The sequence below is a fragment of the Camelus bactrianus genome, chromosome 16 (genome assembly GCF_048773025.1).
Source record: "Camelus bactrianus isolate YW-2024 breed Bactrian camel chromosome 16, ASM4877302v1, whole genome shotgun sequence".
Classification (NCBI taxonomy): Eukaryota; Metazoa; Chordata; class Mammalia; order Artiodactyla; family Camelidae; genus Camelus; species Camelus bactrianus.
Window position 1 is genome coordinate 11947495 of NC_133554.1, and position 20090 is coordinate 11967584.

At 49.8% G+C, this 20090-nt stretch overlaps 1 protein-coding gene across 8 annotated transcripts in view; it reads left to right on the top strand.

Annotated features, from left to right (window-relative positions):
• Positions 1–20090, top strand: part of HNF1B (HNF1 homeobox B) — a 52420-nt gene that overhangs the window by 7076 nt on the left and 25254 nt on the right. For 5 of the 8 annotated variants that reach the window (XR_012499450.1, XM_074342603.1, XM_010949175.3 and 2 more), the window contains exons 3-4: positions 3383–3647; positions 5083–5318. Coding sequence is in view for 7 of the 8 variants with exons in the window: in XM_074342603.1 (XP_074198704.1) it covers positions 3383–3647; positions 5083–5318 (501 nt within the window). In the remaining variant the exon portion in view is untranslated. The remainder of the gene's footprint in view (positions 1–3382; positions 3648–5082; positions 5319–20090) is intronic. The other 3 variants (XM_045512294.2, XM_010949178.3, XM_010949177.3) reach the window with 1 other exon arrangement.

Below are 20090 nucleotides of genomic sequence, written 5' to 3' on the forward strand. Positions count from 1 at the left end.
TCCATGGGCTTTCCCTCAGAAAAGGAGAGGGTGGCAGGAAAGGCCAGTTGAAAGCCTCTAAAAAGACAGAAGTCCCAGAAAGTTTCTCAAGGTGCTTGAAAAGGGACATTTTTCAAAAATGTATGACAGTTTCTGCAAGGGATTTTTAAATTATTGTTATCATCGTTTAAAAGTCCCATGAGACACAAAGCTTCAGAAGTATCCCTTCATTCTGTAAATATTATACAAGCATCTATGAGGTTCCAGGCACTTGCTGGGCTGTGAGATACACAGGTTCTTTTCTTCAGGGACATACAACCTAGTGAGGGAGATGAGATGTTTGAGTAAACAATGACAGCTGCTTTCTAAGAGTTGTTATAAATATATACACAAGGGCCAGCAGAGGAATTGCTAAATTGCCTAGAGGCATCACAGAGGGCTTCCTAGAGGAGGTGACATTTGAACCAATTTTTTTTTTTTTTTTGCTTATTCTTATGCTTGCTTTTTTTTTTTTAATTGGAGTACAGTCAATTACAATGTGTTAATTTCTGGTGTACAGCACAATGAACCAATTCTTGAAGGATGACTACAAGACAGGAAAGCATGGGATAAAAATTAGGAAGTGAGATGAATTTAAAAAGGGACACAAATGAATGTGGTGGTTGGCAGGGGGAAGAGCAGAGAGAATAAAAAAAGATGACACATGACAACAAATTTTCTTGAGAAACTAGAAATAATAAATGGTAATAATCACGTGCCCGTCTACGCAGATAGACTCTCCTTGTCCAGGCTGGCTCCTGAGCCTGTAAAGAATTTGCTGAAGCCAACTTATCTGAGTTAATTTTTACGGACAGTAAACATTTTCTGTGTGCCCCCACCCCGCCCTTACATTAATCTAGAAGGAAATGGAGAAGAGTTGGTGGTGGGTAGAGGACGTGTGGGAGCCTAGTCCTTCAAAAATTGAGCTGCTGGGGTCTTGAGGTAGTAGAGCTTAGATGACTCTGAGAACCTGCCGGCAAGTCAGCCCGGCTAATCCGGGAATGTGCTGGGTTCTGGACGCCATGCAGGCTGCTGCTTCCTCAAGGGGCAGCCAGAGGCAGCCCCCCACGTTTGGGCAGTTGTGAGTGTGTGTCACACCCACCACAGACAAACGTCAGGGGTCCCTTCCATTACCTCCCCCTAAGTCCGATTTGAAGATTTTGTGGGCGGGTTGTTTGGGTCTTGTTTTTAGCTAACTGGTTACTGGTTACGAGTTTAGTGTCCACAGGCTGGGTTTATATCCTGGCTCCTGCCCCAAGTCCATGTGACTTCAACCAGTCTGAACCTCAGTTTCACCGTCTGTAGAATGGAGATAACAATACTTCTCACCCAGCGAGGTTGTGAGAATTAAATGAAGGGATACATTTGGAGGACTTTGTATGACACCTCACCATAGAAATGGTCCAATAAATATTCACTGTGAAGACGTCTGTTCACATTAAATGAAGAACCTCAGATTTTGGCTGTAACTCAGGATAACGCCACAGAGCCACAGGGAGGAGAGGAGACACTGAGACAGACACCCACTGAGCAGGGGACTTCCTTCTTCCCCTCTGATTGTCCCTAAAGTCACTGCATGTAGATAGCTGCTGTGAAGACCAAATAATACAGGCAGTGTGAAAGCACTCTGACAAGTGTAACCTGCATAGGAATTTGGGTGATCGCCGTCATCATCATCTTCCTGACTCAGGGCAGATGTTCTAAAAGACTCCTCAATGCCCTTAGTGTTTCACCCAGTTCCATTCCACAGGCGGAGAGGCCAAGGGACCAGGAATTAAGTATCTTGGCTGAGACCCCACATTATCTCATTGAGTCAGTGACTTCCTGCCAGTAAACTTGGCAGAGACCCCCACAGGTATCTAAAGGAATTGTTGGGAGCCAGTGAGAACAGAGCCCTAAGTGGCCTGAGAATCACACAAAGTGGGTGGGGCCCAAACTAAACGCCCCACTGACACATTCAGTCCACCGACTCCAGAGCTGGCTCGTGAACTTGGCCGGTCAGCAACTGGCTAAACAAAGCCCAGCACCACCAGCAGCTGGGGTCCTAAGTCCAGGCTGGTCAGGGGCCCACTGCTCCTTGTGATGGACCAAAATGGAAATGGATCATTAGATGGTAGTAAGTGCCCCATGGCTGGAGGCAGAGGGGCCGGAAGGCCACGTGGTAGCGTTGTGGAGGGGATTCAGGCACCAAGTAGTGGCCTGACTTTGGACCTTGAGGATTTTCCAAAACCTGCAGGAGTAACTCCAGGAACTGAGAAAGAAAAACATCAAGGTCCAGAACACGGGGCCCAGGAGTTAGGAAATGAATCTGTTATGTGTCCTTGCTCAGCCGGGTGCTCGGCCTCCTTGCTTGTTCATCTGTAACACGGAATTAACCATCCTGATGAACCCTGCTTCATGCAGATGCGAGGAAGAGGACAGCGAGGCTGCTTCTGCCATAAGCAAATATCAAATCTCGTTGCAGCCAGAGGCCAGAGGCTCACCGCTGGGCGAGCTGCTGTCTTTCATTCATTCAACCAGGATATATCGAGGGTCACAGTGTGCCTGGGTCCTGGGAATTGGACACACGGGGAGCAAAATGCCATCTCATTTACTTTTTCCAACTCATAAACACCACTCCTAGGAAGGTCCTGAGTTTGCCTGCTGTCTTCTGCGTTTGCCGTCTTTTAAACGGGCGGGTAGGGCTGTAAGACCTTTCCCTCTTGGGCTGTTTCCATCATAAATGACCCCAGACACACACACACACACACACACACACACACACCCACCCCACTGCCTTTGAAATTATCTGAGATCTAACGAGCTTCTTCTTTTTCTAATACAAAAGTTTAATTATATTTCTTTCAAAGCAGTAGTCAAAAGGTTTTGGGTTTGGAGTTCTTCAAAGAGCATAACATTATAATGTTACTCCTTGGTACCTAGGAGGAGAGTGGAGGGGTGGAGGGGTTGAGAGGGCTCTTTTCAGTCTCTGAACATGTTGTCTAAGTGCCAGTTGTACCTTTGAGCCTTTTCCCCCTTAGACCTGAGACTTGGTTGAGCGTGTCTCCTTGCTATCAAAACCCTAGACTTTAGGATTCAGAGTGTTGCTTCCCGTCTGAGCGCCAGTGAGCCAATGAAAAAATAATAAACATAAATTGTCCTGAAAACAATGGCTGGCCACGTTTGAGCTCCTCCAAAGAAAGGAAAGGGGTGGCTTTGGTGGAACAAACTGAGGTGGGCCTGCCCCGCCAACCCCCTACTGCAGTAAAAGCAGATCCCACCACTTAGGGGAGAGGAATAAAGGTGTTTTTGTCTGTCTGTCTATCTGTCTGTCTGCTGAGTGAAGCCTCCAGACCCTATCAAATCTACTCCTTTCTCTTTTCAGAATTCAACCAGACAGTCCAGAGTTCTGGAAATTTGACAGACAAAAGCAGTCAGGATCAGCTGCTGTTTCTCTTTCCAGAGTTCAGTCAACAGAGCCAGGGGCCTGGGCAGTCCGATGACGTCTGCTCTGAGCCCACCAACAAGAAGATGCGTCGCAACCGGTTCAAATGGGGGCCCGCATCCCAGCAAATCTTGTACCAGGCCTACGACCGGCAAAAGAACCCCAGCAAGGAAGAGAGGGAGGCCTTAGTGGAGGAGTGCAACAGGTAACACCACCAGAAGCTCCCTCGAGCAGGCGGGCCAGCACCCGGACCGAGCTCCATCCCCTCAGTCCTGGAAAATTGAGATGCTAGTTATTTCAGATAAGTGTGGCTACAGCAGGGTTTCCCAAGGTGTGTTCCACGGAACCCTCATTTCTAGTCATTAAGAAATCAGCTTGAGAAACATCATGTGCCTACTTCCTCTGAGGGTGTCACGACAGACATTAATATTTAAAGGCTCTGAGAAGTCCTGCAGTCAAGAAACTCACTTCACGTTGTTGAGTTGGTTGTTAACCACGGGATGTTTTTCTGCGGCATACCCCTATGAACTGTTACCCCCGGGAATGCTGGAGAATGTTGGTCTAAAATACGATGCCAATGAACTGAGAATCATGTGTTTGACCTCCCTACAGATCAGGGAAATTCTGTCCCTTAGCCACAGACTGGCTTTGGCCTTGACCAAATGTTGTCTACCCACTGGTTCAGAAGGAAAGTTAGCAGGGGAACAAGAACTGGTCAGATCTTCCATCTGCTCTGCCCACACCGATTAGCCTTCTTTTGGTATCTTAATGATGTGGAATTTTAAAGAAAACTATTAGACATCCTTGAGATATCTTTTTGCTTCATTCCTGTCCCCTCCCGCCCTGACTCTAACATTGACTTTCTGAAAAAAATCTGCTCTTTGCTCTGGTTTAGACCTGTGCTCTCTCTCTGTCTCTGGGCTGGACCAGCTCTGGCAGTGGGAGGATACAGCCAGGGAGGGCTGGCTCGGCTGTAGGGAGGCAGAACGCTCTGCCTGTATGTGTCACAGAGTCCTGTGCTGTGCTCCGTCCCCCTGCCAGTGAGAGGGGGTTCAGAGTCTCTCACATCTGGCATCGGGGTTTCATCAGTGACGATAAACCCAGAGACTAGCCTCCTCTACGGGTCGCCCAGCCTGCCCCTCGGAGGGATTTCTGCTGTGTGAATAAGGGATCTGGCTTCCCTGGTACCCTTGTGGGGTGTCAAACCCTGGAAGACCAGAAGTCCCTTCAGGGTGCTTTCAGGGGTTTAGCAGAGCCAGCCAAGGGGCTTGCCTTTTGTAGGCTGGGAAGAAAAGCCACATGTGGAGGTGTCAGGAGGCCCACTGGGACTGTCCCCCTGAGCTGCCTGCCCCTTGGCTTCCCCTCTTCTTGTCAAGGGCCCCCCAGAGGCTAAGTGCCTGACTTCTGGGGCAGTGGAGCCTGCTCTGCTCCTGTGTTGCACCCCACTCCAGCCATCTCATCAGATAACCACGCCAGCTGGCCTTTTCTCAGGACGGGACTTTTCCCCAGGCTCCCATCAACCCTCCACCTCTTCACCCTCTTCCCCCAGGTCCCTGGGATTGAGTGTCTGGGGCCAAACGCCAGCAGCAGCACCCCTGACCCTCGCCCTCATTCACTGTCTCCCCTCCATCCATCCTCAGGGCAGAATGTTTGCAGCGAGGCGTCTCCCCCTCCAAAGCCCACGGCCTGGGCTCCAACCTGGTCACTGAGGTCCGCGTCTACAACTGGTTTGCAAACCGCAGGAAGGAGGAGGCATTCCGGCAGAAGCTGGCCATGGACGCCTACAGCTCCAACCAGACGCACAGTCTCAACACCCTGCTCGCCCACGGCTCCCCCCACCACCAGCCCAGCGCCTCACCTCCAAACAAGCTGTCAGGTAAGCAGGGCCCCTCCCCGCAGGTCTCAAGATTTCTCAGTGGACGAAATGCTTTGAACGTGGGCCTAGGGCTGGCCTCCCCTCCTGTTGCTGGAATAGTCTCGTGAAAACAGCATGCGGCTGTGGCCAGGGAGCCCTTCGCCCCATCCTTCCCTCGTTTCCTCTCTCTGCCTGTGTGGTTGCTGACTCAGTCACTCAGGGCTGCCACCAGATGAGACGGAGAAGGCTGTTTGGTATGCCGGGTCTACACTGCAGGCAGAGGGGTCACCTCCTCCATGCCGTCCGCGTGCCTCCTCGGGGCTCTGGCCCGCTGCAGCAGGAGGAGCCCTGGGCCTCTGTTTGTTGGTGTCTGTGCTCTGCCAGAATTGAGGGGTGGGGGTCTGTCACTTGAGATTTTTGCAGTGGTGAGTTGGCCTGAATTGGTTGAGTACCTACTGTGTGCTGCTGTGGGATGTGGGCTTGTCAGGATGGGATCCTACGCCTTCCTGGTGGGAAAGCAGCCCCATATGCTGAAGGCTGTGTCAGTCTTCCCCCAGGGGCTTAGTTCTTCCAGGAGAGCCGGCTTCCGGGAATGGATGTGCTTCCTGAGGTCGGTTTGCTGTCTGTGTAGACAAAGTGTGACGCGGTCTCCTGCCAGCTCTGGGGAAGGGCTTGCAGAAGGAGAGCAGGCACCATTTCTAACTCGGTGGGGGATGGTTCTGAAACTGCTTTCCCCCTCACCTGCGGGTTGCCCTTGTGATGGGAGAGGCCTGCAATCTAGGAGCTGACCTGTGTCTTGGGGACAGACTCAGAGCCATCAGCTGGGCAGTCTCCAAGTATTTGTTCCAGGCCATGCCCTCCCCTAGCAGGACCTCTTCAAGTGTCTCTGGGAGCCCGAGACTGTTCAGCATGAAACCTAGGCCAGGGACGGGAGCTTTTCTGTGTCCCACTCCTACGGAAGAGAAGGGCTTAGCCACAGGAGAGAAAGTTTGGGTTACTCTTGAGAGGCGGAGGAGCCTCCAGATGAAAACACTGGCCTGATGGCCAAGAAACGTAGCCCCTTCGCAGAAATTCAAAGCAGTGGCTGATGCTGGGAAAGGCAGGGGTGCTTGCCGCCTGCCTGCAGGAATCCGCGGAGCTGGATCTGGGAGCTCCGGGGGGCGTGGCTGGGGCAAGGGGCGTTATGGAGAAGACAATGGCTATTGTGCTGGGACCTGTGATCTCCACACCAAAGTCAGGGAGCCTGCAGGCCAAACAAAGGCCCAGCAGCTTTCTGACAAGCTGGGGTTGTGGTGAGGTCACCACGGGGTCGTTGGCTTAGGCGTTCTGCATAGTGACAGGAGAGCCAGAGAGGCTGGGCTGGAGGGACAGGGACAGGTACTGGGGACTGGGCAGTGGGGGGCGGGAAACGCAGCCCAGAGTCCCCTCCCATCAGTCTGAGAAGGCATGTCCCACTGGCAGTGGGTTTTCTAGGGTCCCTGGGAAGCGCGACCTTTTTGAAAAAATCATAAAGTATTAGAACTGGGAGGGACTTCAAAGAAAAGCTGAGGCCCAGAAAGGGATAGTACTTTCTGAGTTAACCCAGAGCAATGGGAGCAGAATAAGGACAAGAAGCCAGGCCGCCAGTTCCCACCCTGGACTGGCCTCGGCTCAGACACGCATTGAGTCCAGGCACCTCGCTAGTGATGGAGACACGCATCCCTGCCCTCAGGGGCTTGCTGTCTAGTTGGGAAGATGTCGTGCTGGCATGGAGTCCCCAGAACCAGCTGGGGATCAGGGTTATCTTTGGGGGTTTTGTGTGTCTTTCCACAGAGAAACTGCTGTAGAATACAAATTATTGTGGAGCAATAATATGGGACACTGTATATGTTCAGTGGCTACCTTCCCCTCCCCCTTAATTTTCACTCAGGGTTCATCAAGATAGTCCTTGTCCACGCCCAACGACGATTATCTAGACTTAGTTGTTTTTGTTGTTTTTCAATTGAAGTCTAGTTGATTTACAATGTTGAACACAATATTGAACACTAACGAGTTTCTGGTGCACAGTATAGTGTTTCGGTTATACATACATAGATTCTATTTCATATTTTTTCATTACAGGTTATTACAAGATATTGAATGTGGGTCCCTGTGCTGTACAGTAGGATTTTATTATTTATCTATTTTATACACAGTAATTTGTATCTGCTAATCCCAAGTTCCTAATTTATCTCCCCGCCTCTTTCCCCTTTGGTAAACCAAAAGTTTGTTTCCTAAGTCTGTGAGTCTCTTTCTGTTTTGTAAATAAGTTCATTTGTGTCATTTTTTTTTTTTTTTCTTATCCTGGTTCTAACCGGCCAGGTTAATTCCCGGGACTGCACTGTGGCCAATTCAGATAAGCTCTCTGAGGAGTTTCCTCTCTGTAAAATGGAGAAATAGTACCCACCTCATCAGGCCCCTGTGAGGACTAAATGAGAGAGGGTGTAAACACTGTCTTTCTCAAGAAACCATAACTACTTGTCATCCTAAGAGGCAGGGAGATGTTCTGACCTTGGGACTGGGGTGCAGGATGCGAGGACCAGGCCGTATTCCCCTCTCAGGCTGTCGGGGCGGGCAGTACGGGCTCCTGGGGAGGGCCCTGGGGCCGGGCAGACAGTAGGCTTAAAGCCCAGATCTTAGGAAAGACTTCAGCCTGCAGTTCTCACCATATACTTCCCATCACGGTCCCCACAACCCAGCTCTGGTCTCTGACCAAGCTCCAGGTTACCAGCAACCTCTGAGGCCAAGCTGGGGAGATGAGGTCCCCAGCCCTCAAACCCCCACTCTCTCCTCACTTTCCCCTCCAAACACTAGCCTCGCATCCAGGAGGACTGGAGGCACCTTCGGGACACATCTTTCCCTCGACCCCTCTTCCTGGACAGGAGAGCATCCCTTCTGTACCTGAGCCCCTTCCCTCCCCGCCACGCTTATGGCGCTGTGGCCCACTTGCCCACGGTGACCACAGTGTGACCCTGGTCCTGGAATGTCCGGCACAAAAGGAGTGGCAGGAGGAGCACTTTGCCTCTGTCAGCGGCTGATTGGTTACAAGGTGCCCTCCAAACACACTGTCAGCAGAATCAGCTGTTTTCAGCGTTGCCCCTCCCGGCTTTACAATCACACGCCAGCATGCAGCCCGGGGTTGTCATGGCTTTGTCTCCCTCATGCATGCTTAATTGACAATTAAGTTGGGGCTTTGAACCAGCCTGGCTGCCGCTGATGGGCCTTCATCTTTCCAGTGAGTGTCACAGGGGCAGCCTTTGTTTGCTCTTCTCGGGGGCCTGGAGTTACTGTAGCAGGCTGTGGACAGCCATTTATCTTCAGCCGGGAAGGCCTTTATCCGCACCCCCCCATCCCAGCTCTCGCCAGCAGGAGCTGTCCCTGGTTATAGGCCTTGTGACAGCCCATTCTGAGGCCATTGAGCTGGCCCGGAGTGATGGCCCAGACCTCCATTCTGGAGTGGAATCAAGAGAAAGGCCCCCAAAAGGTCAGAGAGCAGGGCTGTGGCACGGAAGCGGGCTGGTTGGAGACTGGTGCCTGTATTGATCAGCCCGAGGAGGAGGAGGAAGTTGGCGTGGGTTGGAAACAGGGCTAGCCTTGGCCCGAGCCCTGGGATCAGCTGCACCATCTGTGGTGGCCTTGTGTGTGGTACCCTTTGCTCCAGTCTGCGGGGAACTCACCCAGCCGCCTCCGGCAAACTCACCTGGCTGCCTTGCGGCAGCCAGGGCAGGGCAGAGGTCTTCACCAGCTTTCGCTCACCCCACCCCCACATCACGTCCTCCCTCTTGTATCATCTTGTGAGAAGATGAAGGCTCATTCTCCTGGAAAGAAAGTGAGGGACAGGGGCATCCTAGAACAAGCCCTCCCAGCATAACCTTTGGATACCCTGAGTCACATAGCCTCTTTACCCAAGAGGAGACGTTTATTTCTCTGGCTGCTTATTCCTCCCTCCCTTCAAATTCTATTCCTTCCTCTCCAAGCCCAGAGGATGTGACTGCCCCCATGGTCAGATCGGAGCTTGAGAACCAGAGAATCCTGTCTCCTGCCTCCCCCTCTGCCCCTTTTACATCTCCTCCTAACTTGCCTGCAGAAATCTAACCCTGGGTCTTCGACAAACCCAGCTCTCGGCCAGGATACCCATGTGGTTGCTGTGGTTTTCCCTGACTCTGAAATCTGCAGGACCCAGGGAAATCTCAAAAGTGCCCAGTGGCAGGGTTGTGACTAAATTTGAATAATCATAGCAGCTGGCACTGATTGAGTACTTCCTGGGTACCAGGCCCTGGGCTGAGTACACGCATCATCGTATTGAATCCTCACAACTTTGTAGGGTAGAAACTATCCGTATCCTCACCCCCATTTTACAATCAAGGAAGGTGAGATGTTTGGAGTGTAAGTAATTTGCCCAGGTTCATATAGTTCATAAGTGGCAGAAACAGGGTACCCTCGCGCTCTCTCTCTTTTTTTTAATGCAGATGCCAAGAACTTTCAGGCATGGAAACCAACACACAGGCACACAAAATCCTCCCACAGGTCCTTCCTGCCGCACATTCTTACTGTTCTCCCCTGAATGACAAAGAAGCTTTGGGAGAACATGGCAGAGGAGGTGGGATGAGGGTGGGGGTCTCGCAGTCTTGCTACTTTACCACTTCCCCCTCCCCACGCCACCCCACCCACTCTTGCCCCTGACCAAGGTGGACTCTGTGCCCTGCCCAGGGAGGGAATCAAAGCCCCCTCTTTCAAGACCCCATCCCCAGCTGGGTGGGGATTTGAACTGCCCTTGCTGTCAGCACCGTCTGGGACACTAAATGCCTTAACAGCTTAATGGGGCTTCTGAGACAGTGCAGGCACCTCGGCTCACCTCTGGAGCCCTGCCCGCTCCCTGGGCAGCGGCCGAGTGGAGGGGGTTTATGAGGGCAGTTGTAAAAATATTCATCTCCACAGCAAAGTTCCCCATAGTAAATAAGCCCCATTGTCCCTAAGTAGTAGATCCTTTCAGTTCAGAAGAGAAACAGATCCTGCCTTGAGTCATTTGCTATTTTCAAAAACACATTTACACTGACTTGGAGTTCCGCGGTGGCCCAGGCTCCAGTCTTCTCCTCGGAGGGACTTTATCTGCCTGCCATTTTATCTGTTGAATTCGAAGGTCATTTTATCTTGCGGGTACCACCCCATCGGCTGCCACTAGATTGGGGAAGACAATCAGGATATTAATGAGATTAAGAGATCCAGCCTTCAGAGCATTCTGCTGGCAGCCTCCGCCTGATAGTGGACCAAGCCTGGTCTGCATACAAAGAAGCTCGGTTGCCCGGGCTGGGGGTGCTCCAGCCTCCTCACAAAGGGGCCGAGGAGATACTGGAGTTCTATCACCGGAGGCAGCCCTCCCTGCATGCCTAATCCCCCTGAAGGACCCTTAGAGAATTCAAGGACTCCTTGCTGCCTCCCATCAGCTCTGAGGAGGAAGGAGGCTGCCTGCAAGCAAGCACATTGCCCCAGCCTGAAAGTTCTGGAAGAAGTGCCCTTGGAGTCTTTTTGATGAAGGTTTGATGGAAACTGACAAGAGCTGGGAGAGAATTAAGTACCAAAGGTGCAGAGAGAGAGACAGATCTAGGCAAGGGTCTTTGAAGCTGACTGCTTGATGGGATGCCGCAAAATCAAAGACAAATGAGGAGGGGGGAAATATATATATAGATAAATATATACATGAAACATAGCCCCAAAATAAAGTCAGATGCATTCAATCATGGTTATCCTAGCTGCTCATAAGAACTCTAGGATCAGGGTTGGCAAACTTTCTATAAAGAGGCAGATAGTGACTATTTTAGGCTTTTCAGGCCATGCTGTCTGAGTCACAGCCACTCCACTCTGCCTTTGGAGGACAAAAGCAGCCAGAGACCATACGTTAAAAAAATGGACCTGGCTGTCTTCTAATCAGCTTTATTTATGGGGATTGAAATGTGCATTTCCTGTAATTTTCACATCTCACAAAATATTCTTTATAATTTTGGGGGGGAGGTAATTAGGTTTATTTATTTATTTCCTTTTTTTCAGAGGAGGTACTGGGGATTGAACCCAGGACCTCGTATGTGCTAAGCATGTGCTCTGCCACTTTGAGCTCTACCCTCCCCTCCCTTTTTAATTTTTAAAAATTATTTTAAAATGTCAAAACCATTCTGAGCTCAGGGTTCATACAAAAACAGGTGCTTTGGCCTGCAGACCACAGTTTGTTGACCCCCTGCTATAGGACAATGGTTCCTACACCTTGCCACACCTTAGAATCAGCTGGGGCACTACTAAAAATCCCAGTGCCTAGGCTGTGCCACAGATATCTGATCATCGATAACACCAACACTTAAAACACTAAAGATACTCTGGGGATATGCTTTTATAAATCCACTGGTCATAGCAACAAACTCATGGGCTATGGAGGTCGACCTAAATTCCAACCTCAACTTGGCCACTTATTAGCTATGTGACCCTGAGCAAGCCTCTGGGGTCTCTGAGCCTCAGTTTCTCCATGCATAAAATGGGGACACCCACTCACGTAGATGCTGGAAGAATTAAGTGAGATAATATGTGGAAAGCACCCCAGATGTAGCAAGCTTGCATAAATGGTACCTATAACCATTTCCTTACAGAGCCTTGATTTTGGGTTTCTTTTTCCCCTTTCTCTCTGTCCCTCTTGGAGGTTTCTTTCAATCCTGATTTTGTAGGGAACTTGAGTAGTTCCGCTTGATACTCATCTTGGCGTTTGCAGCAGACTCAGGCTGGCTCCTTGTAGGACACTGAGTCCGAGGCAGGCACTCCTTCTTCCAGGAAGGACTGCTCTGTCCATCTGTAAGGTATCTGCAGTGCTTTAGGCTTTCTGCGCAAATCTGCTAAACAGTGAGAGAAAGCCGGGAAGAACCACGGATGTGGGGAGATGGGGCGGGTCATGACCACGTAGCACGAAGTCACGTACATAAGATGACCCTGAATTTCCTGTACCTAATAAGGCATCTCTCTCCTTTAATTAAAGGAGGCGTGAGTACCCCCTATTTGCTGGTAATTAGCCCTAGGAACCTGCCAATTAGAGGGGGTGTGGTATTTTCCTGGTGGAGGCCAAATCTGAGAAGCTTAATGGGTGTTTTTCTTAAGCAGGAATCTCCCCCAAACGTCAGACCAAAGGGCAGTGAGAAGGGTGGGTGAATGAACTTCCTGCAGTGAACTCAGCTGCTCCCAGGGCTGATTTTCTGGAAGCGACATTCCTCTACCTGTGAGCAGGCATCTGCTTAAGATCTCTCCCCATTACCCTCTGTTCTGACTTCAGCAGCCCCATCCGAAGCACACCTATGTGAGTTTCAGCCACTGGGGAGTCGACCAGTGAGGCTCAGCCTCTCCAGGGCCTTCAGGAAGTCAAGAAATTTCTTGACTTGTCTTGGGAGGACGTATGCCCTCCCAAGTTAGAGACACACCATGCAGACGATCTTCAGTGTTTAATAACTTTCCCAGAGGAAGTTCACATCCCGGTCACAGGCGGTGCCTTGTCAGGACCGCCCTCAGATGGCTGTGTCTGGGTAGCGAGGGGCAGCACCCAAAACAGGCTTGGGCTTGAATTGTGGTTCTGCCACCATCTGGCGGTGTGACCTCGAACAAGTGACTTAACCTCTTTGAGCTTCTGTTTCTTCATCTACAAAATAAGGGTCATCATCCCTATCTCCTTCGGGCTATTGTGATCAAACACCAGCGCCCAGCAAAGTGCCTGACCAGGAAGGGGTCATCAGGTTGACTCAGGAACCCTCAGGGTGTCGAGAGAGAGGAAGAGATTTGGTTCTCCCTGGGTTCTGGATGAGGCTGTGGTTTGCAGTTGCGTCTTCAAAGAGTTTCCCTTTTTTGAACCCTGCTTGTCATCTGAGACATCAGAAACAATGAAACCCAAGTATTGGCAAGACCCGTGGTTCTCAAATCTCCTTCCGAGGCCACGTAAAAGGCATCCGGGGAGCTCATTCAAAATACCCATGTCTTGTGGCAAAGGGAGGTTGATATAGTTCAGTGGCAGAGGATGTGCTTAGCATGCATGAGGTCCTGGTTCAATCCCCAGTACCTCCATTAAAGAGATACCCCATCCACACCTCTGAGAATCAGAATTTGGAACAAGGGGTCAGGCACGAGAAGTTTCAAGAAACTCCCTAAGTGATTTGGGTGTACAATCAGGACTGGGCATCGCCAGGCTGGCTAGAACAAGGCTAGAGTCTGAAGGCACTGGCGATAGTCCTGATGGAACCCTGCTGAAACAGAAGAGGTGAGGCAGCCGGGGTGAGGGCCCGGGACTAGGATTCAGGAGACCAGAGACACTAGTGAGCAGGGGTGACCTTGGGTCAATCACTTCATGTCTTAGAGATTCTGGCAAATGAGACCTTTCAGCTCTGGCATGTTATTATTTGAAGAGTGTGTGTAGCATCGAGTCCCCAGAGCCCAGGGCTCTGCTGTTTGAAGTAGCAGAGGGAGCTTTGCCATTGTGATATTTTATTGTTCAGCTCATCATCTGTCTCTCTCCCTCCCGTGCTCCCTCACTCCCTCGCTCCTTCCCCATTTCAGGAACTGCGTGCTGTTAGAAGCCTTCCACCTTTATTAGGGACCATTAGAGCTTTACAGCACCAGCAGATTGGGTGGGGCCAGTCACAATAAACAGATTTATAATGGGTATAAACGAGGCACCTATAACTGCTGGAGGTTAACGCTTTCAGGGCCTTTGAGTGGCAGCCAGCCTGCCCATGCCTTCTGGCCCTGCCCGCTGCAGGGTGCCTCTTCCCACTCGGCACCTGTCGGATTGGGTTGGTGATGAAGCCGTTGCTCAGCAAGGATGGAAAACCTCTGGACAACATTTCCCATTTGTGTAACATCAGTTTGCACGGTGGGCACAAAACTGATGCTTAATTTATCTCCCGATGTCTTAAGGATGGAAACAGAAATGAGCCTTCCTCTCTTTCTTCTTGAGAACCCTGCCGCCAGGTGGAGCATAGGGTTTGCATCCTTACCTGCCAAAGAAAAAGAAACAAACCAAGTGTCTTACTCTCACCACGAAGAAGGTAGTTTCTGAAGTCTCTAAAAATCTAGCTCACCGAGTACATATTCCGAGTGGTAGAAATATGGACTATACTCCCATTGGAGCCCAAGTTTGCTTTCTGTCTCCATGCCTGGCTCATGGTAGACCTTCCATATGTTTGTGGAATGACAGTATGTCTTATTGAGCACTTCCTGTCCAAAAGCTTAATGCATAAATCCCCTGTTTTATAAGTCTGCTACTCACTTTCAAACTGAATGGAATTAGTTTCATTCCACAGAACTTACGTGCATGTTATTATTTAAATTTTCTAGAAACAATGTCATCTAGCTCCACTTCCATTAATACAGCTTAACTAAAGTATACCGTTCACCGAAAAAAAGCCTTCAGTGCTAAATGCTAGCAAGAAGTTTTCAAAGGGCATAGTATTCTTTCTCCCTAATGGTCTACTAACTCCATTTCTACTGGTTTAGCATATTAGTTCAGTTTAGATTACTAGTTGATTAGTTCAACTAGTTTAGTTTGTTTTCTAATCTCTTACCAGCATCCCTTAGGCAAGAAAAGAACAAGAATTCCTCTTCCTGAATTTCTCTTGAGCAACTGAGGTCTAGAAAAGGGATTGGATCGATTGCAAATCAGTCATCTGGAGAGACAGAAAGGAAACTGCTCAGCTCCAGGCAGCCACCAGGTCTCTGGGGGTTACTGGTGCTCCTGGTCGATGGAAGCCAGTAGTCATCCCCCTTCCAGGGTCTTGGTGCCCAACACCTGCTGCTCCGTGGGACCAGCCTCCATGAGCCTGCCGGGTGATCAGAGACCATCTGTCATGATGATGGTAATGATGATGATGATGGTGATGACGAGGCCGGGTCTGGCCAGGCAAGCTCCCGTAACGAGGCAGCTCTGACACTTGCCAGGCCTCAAACGATCTTCTCCCTGGCTGTCACTTCCCAGTAGGGTCCTGCTTATGAATAGGTTGCTGGGGAAAACATCTCTCTTCTAAGGCAATTTTATTAGCCCTTCGGTCACAATACAGATGTCTGTTTATGGGCCCTCACTTTTATGTGGACACCCAGTGGCTCAGTCTGCTGATGGCTTTACAGCCTTCCCGTTACCCTGGCTCACTAGAGCATCATCATTCTCGTCCCCTGAGCCTCAGGGCCTTTGTTGCAGCCACATTACCCCTGCCTGCAAAGGCAGCCTCTCAGAAAAGACACCCCAGGAGTCAGACTGCAGCAGGGCTCTGTCTGCCCCCACAGCCTTGAGACCTAACGATGTCCACCGTTAACCCTTCTTAGTTTTACCCTAGATTCCTTTGGAGAAAAAGGCATTTGAGCTACTCATGCGGCTATGGTAAACCCCCATTCATTGATCCTTCTGACCTCCCAAATCAACCCGAGGGGCCTAAAACTGGGCTCTAACATGGCAAGTCTAAATTTGGGGGCCCCACCAGCAGCCCAAAGCTTCTAGAAATGGTCAGTCTGTGCTAATGGAGGTGCCCGTTTCCCCCCGCTTTAAATCACCCTAGGTGATGGGTCTATACTTAGGCCTCAAGAAGCAGGAAAAGGTAGGTTCCCTGCAGGCAACTCATTGGCCCTTTTCATACTGAATAAAGCACTGTCCAAGGTCTCCAACATGAAAAGAAAATCCTGCCGCATCATGTTTACTCATCAGCACACCCACCTTGCGCCCTCCGCCGTGAAATGTATCAATGCTGTCTCTTCATTGGATTCTGTTTTAATCTCTTTCTCCTCTCTCCTTCCCTCTTACTCCCCCTTCTTCCTCCTTCAAAATACATGCCTCCCATCAACCTCAGAAAATGCGAGAGATTTAGAGGATAAATTATACCACTGTCACATCTCCCCTGCTCGGTCAGAGTTGAAGTGCAGGTCATTCATTCATTCGTCACTCACTGTTACGGGGCACAGAGCATAGTCTAGGCTCTGTGGAAGGTGCTGAGGAGATGACGGAGAAGACAGATAAGGTCATGCCCTCGTGGGGCTTACATTCCAGTGGGAGATGCAGTCAGGAAACAAGAAAACAAAAATCATTTCTAACTATGAGTGTATCACGATGGGAGGCTCAGCACATCTGGAGTCAATGTGGGGCTCAGTGAGGGAGAGGAGTCCACTGTGGAATCCCGCTGCTTTGCTGGGAGACCCTTAGCTAGAGGTAGTGAAAATGACTTCTTCCTCTTTGAACCTCAGCATTCTGCCCTGTCAAATGGGCCAAGTCAATGCCCTGTCACATGTGGGAGGACTTACATTCCCTGGGGTTGGCCTGATTCCTTTCACCTGCAGCAGCACCTCCAGGGTGGAGGGTTCATTGCCAACCTTGCAGTGTTGGCCTGCGGAAACCGGCTCTCTGCTACGGACCAGGGGTGGCGGCCGAGGTGGGCCTTGTGGGGAGGACAGGCTGCCCTCTCCCAGGTGTGCAATTTTCTCAGGGACCCATTCGCTTTGCCTGTTCTCAGCCAAGTCGCTTTTGCTGGAAGACTTTTTTTTTTTTCCTTTTCTTGGTTACATTTGCTTTGATTTTTATAAGAAAACCAGTTTGTGGGCTTCCCTTAAGTATCACTCAACTTTTACTCCTTGAGTTCAAGAATGTTTACCGTCCCTGCAGGCCTGTCTGTGTTTCTCCTCTTATGAATTGGGCTCCGAACTAAGCCACCTTGGGAGAAAGAGATCTGGAATTGAAACCAGCCCAGTGTTTAAATTGCTTTCACCTTGCAGCAGATTTTTCCTCCCAGGTTTTCAGATTTTTCGTCTCCTATACTCCTTGCAAACATTCATCTTTTTCCTTGGAGAGAAGGAAATGTGGCTAAGAACTGGTAATGGTCCTGCGTGACCAATGAGGGAGCTGAGGCAGCAACACCAGCTCATTTTTCAGTTTTCATTTTTGGAGTTTGCAGTTTCAAGCAGGGAAAATGGTTCACATTCTTTTATCCCAATGAATATCTTGGAATTTCACCAGACTGAATCATTTGTATCTCTGCCTTTTGCCTCAAGAACGTGACTCCTCTTGGGGAAAGGGGGAGTGGGGTTATAAGGATGCAGTGCTGGGCCCATCAAGACTGGCCTGATTCCTCCCGGCCCCCTTCCCGTTCTGCAGCTCTGTGCTTTGGCTTCATAGGAAAGACAGCTCTGTCTGCTTATAATTGATGGATATGGTTGTTTCCTTTTTGGAAGAGCTCTCTCCTCTGCATGCTCCCTCCTGCCTGATTTTAAATTCCCCGTTTCTAGACCCTGCCGGGCTGGGCTGAGCTCTGCATGAGGTTAGGAACACAGGGGAAGAATGTGTATGACAGAGCCCTGGCCGGTTGAGTAATGTTTACTCTGTTGGTGGCTGGGACGCTCGCTCTAGCTGGCAGAGGTCCACCGGCCAGAGGAACATTCCTGCATTATCAGGGATGGGAGATTGGCTTTGAAATGTCAAGGGTGAAAGGCATCCCACCAGATTCTGGGTGCAGCTCACAGGCCCCAGTGAAAGGGGACCCCAGGCTTCAGTGTCAGAGGCCACGTGGGGGCAAGCAGAGCCTCCTGGAGCCCGGGAGCCCCCTCCCACCTCTTTGCTTCTTTCTTATAGAGCAATTCTGATCATGCTTTTCAGGCTAATGTTGGTCTTGTTTGCCCAGCATTTTCTCCCAGGAAAACCCAGTGTTTCTCTCACCTTATTTATATATATATATATGTATATGGAATTTATTCTAGATTTTATATATATTTTTATATGTGTGTGTTTATATATGTATATATGTACATGGAATCTACTCTAGCTCATTTTTTTCCTTTTTTTTTTTTTAATAGAGGTACTGGGGATGGAACCTAGGACCTCATGGATGCTAAGCACGCACTCTACCACTGAGCTACGCCCACCGCCCCGCCCCCCACACACCTTATTTTATTCATTCATCATTCTGGCTTCTGGGGGAGGGAGGTCTTTATACCCCTTTTATAGACATAAATGCCAAGGCTCAGAAGTCGACCGGCCCAGAATCATCAGAGTTAAGGGGAAGAGACAGACAAAGGGAGTATGAGTTTGAAGTGACTAGACACCAGTGCCCAGTAGATTTCTGGAATCATGGAAATGGGGTCTCAGCTGGTGTTTGAAGCTCGCAGAGAGCTGGGTTAGATACCCAGGGCGCTATGGGCTGTCGTTCTAAGCCCACAAACACAAGTTTCTGAAAAGTTCCTGTGGTTAATTACAGCCTGGGCAGCTCTTCTCCGGGGTCCTCCTGGAAGGCAGTGGCATCTGTCTTTGAACGCAGGTGCACAGTCAGTCCTACAGAACCCGGCGTACCCATCATAAAAGCCACTGTGCTTTGCAAAGTCACACAATAAAAGCTGCAGGGCTTTGTGGGAAAAAATGGGGTTAAGGGCACGATACTCAAAAACTTCGTCAGTGACACCTTTTAAAAAAGATAAGAATCTAATAAAAACATGAGCAGAGTTTTTTACACCTGTTAAATGCTCAGGAAAGACATAAATGCTGTACAACAATAAATAAGGCACTTTACCTTGATAAGGTCCTAAAGTTTGCCCATGGAAGTGGGTGTCAGAAGGGTTGCAGCTTGTGAGTTCTCGTGAGGTGGTGGATGAGCCTTATCTGAACTTGGACAGTTGTAACTCCAGATGTGGGCAGATGTGGCTTATGGATCATGCGGTGAACCGCTGGTAGCTGTTAGATGTTTGAAGGATGTGTGTGTGTGCGCACACATTTGGCGTATTTCTGTGTGGCTGGGTGCAGATTTCTGAATTCTTCAAATGTGAAATTCATATTGCACTCGAATTACCCCCTAACATTTCAGTATATTTGGAACAGATCCACGTATTTAATACAGCCGTTACTGCAGAATTGACTGTAATTTCTCCTTCTGCCAGAAGGGGCGCTCTCATGCTCCAGGGCAAGGATACTCAAAACTCCTGAGGGCTCATTCCTTCAGTCAAATCAGAGCTAGCCTCTGAAGATGCAATAATGAGTAAAAAGCTGTCTCTTTCTTTAAGAGGGAGAGAGAAGTGAACATATCATCAGAGCATTTTAGCATAGGGTGATCAGCTCCTGCTGTGAGAGTCTCTACTGCATGTAAAATACAAAGGGTGGAGCAGATAACTAGCAGGAGGAGTTAAGGAGAGCGTCTCAGAAGAGATGACACTTAGCCTTCTTAAAGGATGTGACATGGAGAAAAAGGGAAGAGTGTTCCACGCACAGGGAACAGCATAAGCAAAGACCCAGATGCAGGAGATGGCAGAATGAGAGTATGGCTGTATGGGATGTGGTGACAGATGATACAAATAAGGCAGACTAGAGTTACAGAGGCTCAGTTCTGCCAGTCTTAGGTGTCAAGGCTTTTCCAGAAGGCAGTGAGGAGCCATTGGAGGTTTCCAAACAGGCAGTGACATGGTGCAATTTTGTGGTGGAAAGAAATCTCAGGCTGCAGCAGTGTGAAGGGTGCCCTGGAGATGGGTCCTGGTGCAGGAAGGCAGGGCATGGAGATGCCAGCGTCTTGGAACCATAAACTCCTTTCAGGTTTTGTCACTTCTGACCAGTCCTACTGGACAGAAACCAGATGATTTGTCTGTGTCCCACATGCTGTCAGGAATTCTGAAATAGAGTCGTCACACGTGATGCTGAGGACTAGGAACAGCTGAGAGTAGATAACCTCCTTGCCAAGACCTCTGGGATGTCTCTGGATTCCAGCTGAGATGCTTTTTGCTGTGGTTCTTGGGGCCAGCGATGGGGAC